This window comes from Salminus brasiliensis, chromosome 5 (assembly GCF_030463535.1).
Source record: "Salminus brasiliensis chromosome 5, fSalBra1.hap2, whole genome shotgun sequence".
Taxonomy (NCBI): Eukaryota; Metazoa; Chordata; class Actinopteri; order Characiformes; family Bryconidae; genus Salminus; species Salminus brasiliensis.
In genome coordinates this window covers 21,328,574-21,335,741 of record NC_132882.1, presented here as the reverse complement: position 1 = coordinate 21,335,741, position 7,168 = coordinate 21,328,574, and the positions used below count along the sequence as shown (strand labels likewise).

The 7,168-nt window shown below is 36.1% G+C and overlaps 1 gene segment (V, D, J or C); it reads right to left on the bottom strand.

Annotated features, from left to right (window-relative positions):
• Positions 1-248: 248 nt before the first annotated feature.
• Positions 249-4,600, bottom strand: LOC140555566 (immunoglobulin kappa light chain-like). The segment is given in 4 exon segments: positions 249-894; positions 1,556-1,590; positions 3,971-4,268; positions 4,436-4,600. Coding segments are annotated over 4 exon segments (702 nt in total).
• Between the last annotated feature and the right edge of the window lie 2,568 nt (positions 4,601-7,168).

Genomic DNA, 7,168 nt, shown 5'->3' with positions numbered 1-7,168 from the left:
TTTGTCAGGTTTGTTATTGTTATATTGAGTGAATCTCACATTTAATTATACGATTGTACATAATAATGTACTGAAAATCCATAGTCCATCCAAGTTTGTTTTAGACATGCTGTGCGGAATCTAGTTTAAGGTTTGCACAAGGAGTTCAGGCACAAAATGATAGAATATGTCAATTGTTAATGGTTTGATATGTATTAATTTATCAATACCAAGAATATATAAAAATAGACACACACACACAGATAGTCTACAGATGAGAAGTGTTTATTTCATCAACTTTATAATTACAACAGAGAGGAAATAAAAGGGTATGTTTCCATTTGCCTCCATTTACTGAACACAGCATTTCACTGTATTTCATCTGTATGTAAAATTAATTTCAAGACTGAGAATTTCTTTTGTATTTATTTGTTTTATTAAAATGGTAAATGTTTGAGGATAGGGTTTGCAAAAGAGAGAGATGTGAAAGTGAGAAAGGAGTGAGAGATGGCACACTGAAAAGCAGAAGTGAGACGGACTGTGGAAGGTTTCAGTTATTACTGCCCCACCACACCTGGTCTACTCGTCACTCCTGGCACTGGCTCTTGCTCACACTGTGGCTGGCAGGTGCTTTCAGGCTCTCGTGCTGAGCCTGGCAGGAGAAAGCCTCTGCAGCCTCCCAGGCCGAGAGGGACATAGGCAGGATGCTGCTCATGCTGTACGTCCCGTCAGAGCCTTTGACCGGCTTGGTGTCCTGCTTGTCTCCAGATTTATCCTGTCCATCCACACTCCAGCTCACAGTAACGTGATCAGGGTAGAATTTGTTGATCTGACAGACCAGCGTGACTTGATCAGGACTGGGCTGCTGCAGAGCTGAACTCAGCAGACTGATCGCTGGAGACGATAGGGGACGACCTGAGGGCAAAACAGTTTAAATGTATGCATTTTAGTTTCAACTGAATTTCTTAATTTATTGTAAAGGATAATTTTTTATATAATAATAATAATAATAATAATAATAATTATTATTATTATTATTATTATTATTATTATTATTATTATTATTAAATATTAATATTATTGTGGCATGAATAAATCCAGATAACAGTTGCTGCAACATATTCCTAATATATGAATGATTATTGACAAGCATATTAGAGATAAATACAGATCAATAAAACATCCAAATATCTTCACATTTAAAATGACTATCTTTCATCATCTCATACTTCTCATACTTCATACTTCCCCAATACCTCTTTATGGAAATCCAAGTAACGTTTAATGGAACAGCAAGCTTGTTTATTATACATTGTATATACTAAATAATTACTATGAATAAGAACTGCCCTTAATGGCACACAATTATTACCCAATGAAAAATGCCTAGAATGTGTCATTAATATAATTTAGCAACAACGTAATAAATGTAAAAATTCATGTAAAAATAATCAGTGTAAAAACTGTAAAACTGTAACTGATGCTGAACATTCAATTACTGCTAAATAATACTTTTTAGATAAATATAATTAATTAATATTCAATGCTTTAATAATATTGACTATAAAGCACTTACTTTTCACAATGAGTTTGGTGCCTTGTCCAAACATGTACCACAGTGATTCAGCCAGGCCAAGCCCTCTTACAAAAACCTCTCCCTCACTCCACACATTGATCTGTTAGTTCAAATCTGCTGCGTTTTTTAGTTCCTTTAAAAAAAAGAAAAAGAAAACAAAAAATGAGAGAAAAAAGAGAAAAAGAAAACTTTTTTATCTATCAAGAGTTAGAAAGGATGTATTTAACAAAGGATTCTTTGGTAACAGCATATACAAGCACAACAGTTTTAGCACCTCAGTTCAAACCATACATTTAGTTAATTCTCTTTGTTTAAATAAATTAACTTAAAAACTTTTTGTGCACATTTTACACACAACTTTCACAGTTGTCTGAGTTTATCATATTGGAAAATAATAAAACAGAGTGAATGTAATGTGACATTATTGCTAAACACACCACTTTGAATGTTTATATTGTTGGAACATGTTAAATTAGACAATGTTTTTAATGTTAGACAAAGTTTTAAATGTTTTTTTAAATTTATTTACTTCTGGTCCATTTTTCATGAAATTTAGATTCAATTTAGGAATAAATATGTCAAAACTATGTCAAAAAGTGAGGGTTTTGCTGGACATAGAGATATATATGGTGCATATGAGATGGGATCTACTGTTTGTTTAACATTTTTTTCTTACCTTAACAAAACCTGGTTTTGGTTCCAAGATTTCGGATGTCTGCTTTTCACATGTTATGTGCTCAGGCAGGATTGGCATAAGATGAAATATGGTACCAAAAACCAACATGTTATTGAAATAAATCTTGTCCATCTGCTACTACAGGTCTACTACATGTGTGTGTATTTGTAGCGTATGAGCCACTGAGGCATTATGACAGACATGGTCTGAGGCACTGCAGAGGTTTTTGTATGGCGGTATTTTACTGTGTGAGTGGTGTTGTCTCAGACTGTTGGCAATGATACTCTGCCTCATCTTCGAGCTGAACACCTGAGATGGTGAAGGTAGTCAGGGCTCCTGTATATGAGCCACTGAATCTCTCAGGAATACCAGATTGTCTGCGGGTACTGTCATGAATCAGAAGTTTAGGAGCCTGTCCAGGTTTAAACTGAAATAACTCCATGTCATCACCAATGTCCTGAGAAGCTCGACAAAGAATCTTCACAGTGTCATGAGGCTGGACAGAGATGACCCGAGGAGACTGATCTACTGTGATGATCCCCAGTGAAGCTGAAAAAAAAGTAATAGTTGATTAATTCATAGATATAAATGTCATTACAATGGGTTACTCAGAGAGGACACACACATCGAAACTTACTTTTGCTCCAAAAAGCCAAGAGAAAGAAGAACCACTGGTGTTTTGAGAACATGTTGCTGTCTTCTAGTTGAGTAGAGCTGTGCTGATGATAGAGCAGAGTCCTCTGCTTTTGAAGGCACAGGAAATGAAAATACATGTAAATAGCCGAATCTCTGAACTTTCCATATTTGGTGCAACAAGAATGATGGGGGCTATATTAATTGTAATTTGCACAAGAAGAACAAATATCTCTGATATCTCTGATCTTTTCTGGTTCAGGTTTATATAAATGTTTGTTCTTGTGTATTTGATTCCTCAGAACTAGCTTCATTCATAAAAGTACTGATGTCTAATATTAAGGGGCGCTGCCATGGATTTTGATATTATATTCGGCCAAAATACTCAAGTAATAACCTTTTTAGGGCCCCTGTTAAATAGTGCCAGTGTTTAATAGTGATGACTGTGATGGTTTTGGTTATCAAATGTTCAGATTTAAGTATATGTTTGTTCTTGTGTATTTTATTCCTCAGGACTAGCTTTATTCATAAAAGCACTGATGTCTAATATTAAGGGGCACTGCCATGTTATTTGTGCCCTAAGAGAATATAATACACTGGCTCCCAGAACTCTAATAATTCGGCCAAAATGCTCAAGTAATAACCTTTTTTAGGGCCCCTGTCAAATAGTGTCAGTGTTTCCTAGTGAATACTGTGATGGTTTTGGTTATTTAATGTACTTGTATGTGAGAATATATGAAACATGAAATGAGACTGCTTAAAAAAACAAGCTGGTTTCTGGGAACTGACTGTACACATTTTGGAATATGTATAGAAACATTCTGTGTGGACGTTTAGGTGATACTCACAAGGATGTGTGAATTATTTGGATATTATGGGAAATCATTTATTAAAGGGTAAATGGCTTGGCTGGCTTTAGTCCTTCAAAAATGTAATAGTGGTGATTATTATAACTGAACCCTTAGAACTGTTAATATACTAATACAGCAATGCACTTTTATTCCAAACCACTGGTGACAAAGAAACTTAAAGCCAGGCTCTCAGTGAGTGATCAGTCAAGCTGAGAAAGACACAGAGGTTTTTGTGCAGCGTTATTTCACTGTGTGACTGGAAACTCCTCACTGTGAGCACAGTGATACTCAGCTTCATCCTCCAGCTGAACACCTGAGATCGTGAATGTTGTAAGGGCTCCTGATAATGAGCCACTGAATCTCTCAGGAATACCAGATTGTCTGCTGGTACTGTCATGAATCAGATGTTTAGGAGCCTGTCCAGGTTTGAGCTGATATAACTCCATGTCATAACCAATGTCCTGAGAAGCTCGACAAAGAATCTTCACAGTGTCATGAGGCTGGACGGAGATGACTGGAGGAGACTGATCTACTGTGATGATCCCCAGTGAAGCTGAGAGAAGAGTCAGAATCAGAATCAGTAGTAAAAGTAGAATAAATGAATGTATGAAGAGAATGAAGGTGAGCTACAAGCAGAACGTTAGAGAACACACACAGAGTCATCAGTGCTGAACACTTCTGTCTGTTTAATACAAGTAGAAAACACTGAGGTAAACTTACCCGTACTCCAGAGAGCTAAGAGAAAGAGGGAGATGTACATTGTTCAGTGGTGGTGGACAGGCTTGGCAGTTTGAATGCTCAGTGTTTAGAGCAGTGCGGAGAGGAGTTATAAAGGAAAAGGAAATGAAAGTGTATGTAAATGCACTCCTGCAGATGGACTGGGTTTAGACATTACTGTTATATTATTTTTAACTGAACTGTTTTAAAGTGTAAAATGTTATCATGGGAGTAAAAGTGTATATTACAGGTAAATTGATTTAGGCAGTTCTCGATGAGGAATATATAAGCAGTATCAGAAATGTTTAAAAAGTTGTGGCTCTGCAGCTTATTCTGTTTTTCACTCAGGTTTGTCTAAACGTTTATTGTACATTTCATTCCTGAATAGTAAGTTTATTCTGAATAATGATCAGCAATATTATCCTCAGAAGAGAGAGGGTCTTAACTACCCCACCTCTAGATCAACTATGAGTCTCATGAGCTACTCAAATAAAACATAGCAGAAATATTTAACCAGCTTTAATGAACGTTAGTGAATGAATCGTCAGTCAAGCCTGTATCTGTAAGTTTACCTTCAGTAAAGATCTCTCTATGCTGATGATATTTTACTATATGTCTGAGATTTACCTCACTCTTTTCCAAGGTCATTCCTATGTTTAATTATTTCGGTTTGTTCTCAGGATACAAAATTAATTGGCCGAAGTCTGTACTGATGCCGTTGGACACACTTGCTAAAGTGTATTCTTCCCCTCCTAAAATACCAACTCAGATACAGGCCTCTGAGTTAATATCTCTGTATAAAAAAACCCTAATATATATTCAGCTTGCAAAAGTAATTACACCTCTCTTATCGACAATATGAAAAAAAAATATATAAGATGTTCTCTGTTACATCTTACTCTACATGAAAGAATATCAGTTATAAAAATGAATATCTTTTAAGATGCATTATTGGCCATTTCAGTTGAAATTTGAAGGACACGGTTAGATGCTTCTGTGCTAACCCCTTTGTGAGCTATATAGGAGGCTATGGTTGCACTGTATAGACATCAGGATGTAGCTTTTTTAGGCCTTAATGAATGATCCATGTGAAATATTTCATTCAAAATAGTTCATTTTTACCAGTCTTTTCCTAGTTGGCATAATAACGTTTTATTGACTGCTTCTAAACTCTTCATATTCCTTCTGTGAATTTATAGGAATATATATGTTCTTGAGTTATACAAGAAACATGCCGTATTTTTCTTCAGAACTTGAACTACTTGGCATGTCCTACTTCATGTATCAGGGAATTCACTCTGCCCTGCAGGCTTATGGAGTTCACTGGGGCAGTTCGTTTCAGAACCATCCGTTAGTGAAACTCTTTACTGTAGGTAGCTCAACTCGGGGTCTTTTGTCTTTACAGTACAGTAGATTCATATCAGCCAAGGACTATGTTCTGAGGACCACTGCCGTTTTGGGAAAAAAAAAACATTCTTTAAGATGTATTAGTGTGAATTTAGATGTAGTCTGGAACAATGTGTCTTCCAAAAATTACATCATTAGTACATCCTTTACAAAATTCTACACAGGTTTTGTATAAGTCCTCTTTATGTCTACCAGATGAAACTCAGAACTGCTAAAAGTTCTGATTCGGTCTACAGCTAATAATGCTACTTTAAAGACTGTTAGTATCTGGACACATGCTGTTTGGTTTGTGAAGGATCATATTTAAAAAGGTGGTGTTCATCCTCAGAGGTATCCTATGTGTTTATATGTATATATATGTATGTATGTGTGTTTGTGTAAAATGTTATGTGATGCAATTATATGTGTGAAATAGTTATGACAGAATATAGATTGTAAAGAACAATTGTTCAGATATTATGGCAATAATTTAATAAAGGAGAAATTGTGTGTGGCTCACTTTAGTCCTTCAAAAAAAATAATAATGAAAAATGAAAAACAAACAATAGTCATGGTAATTATAATTTTACCAGTAATACTGTTAATATACTAATAGTAGTGTATTTTGATTTTGAACTACTAATAAAAAAAACATCAGCTAATATAAAGCCAGGCTCTCAGTGAGTGATCAGTCAAGCTGAGAAAGACACAGAGGTTTTTGTGCAGCGTTATTTCACTGTGTGACTGGAAACTCCTCACTGTGAGCACAGTGATACTCAGCTTCATCCTCCAGCTGAACACCTGAGATTGTGAACGTAGTCAGTGGTCCTGTATATGAGCCACTGAACCTCTGAGGAGTACCAGACATTCGTTGGGTACTGTCATGAATCAGATGTTTAGGAGCGTGTCCAGGTTTGAGCTGATATAACTCCATATCATTGCCAATATCCCGAGAAGCTCGACAAAGAATCTTCACAGTGTCATGAGGCTGGACGGAGATGACTGGAGGAGATTGATCTACTGTGATGATCCCCAGTGAAGCTGAGAGAAGAGTCAGAATCAGAATCAGTAGTAAAAGTAGAATAAATGAATGTATGAAGAGAATGAAGGTGAGCTACATGCAGAACATTAGAGAACACACACAGAGTCATCAGTGCTGAACACTTCTGCCTGTTTAATACAAGTAGAAAACACTGAGGTAAACTTACCCGTACTCCAGAGAGCTAAGAAAAAGAGGGAGATGTACATTGTTCAGTGGTGGTGGACAGGCTTGGCAGTTTGAATGCTCAGTGTTTAGAACAGTGTGGAGAGGAGTTATAAAGGAAAAGGAAATGAAAGTGTATGTAAATG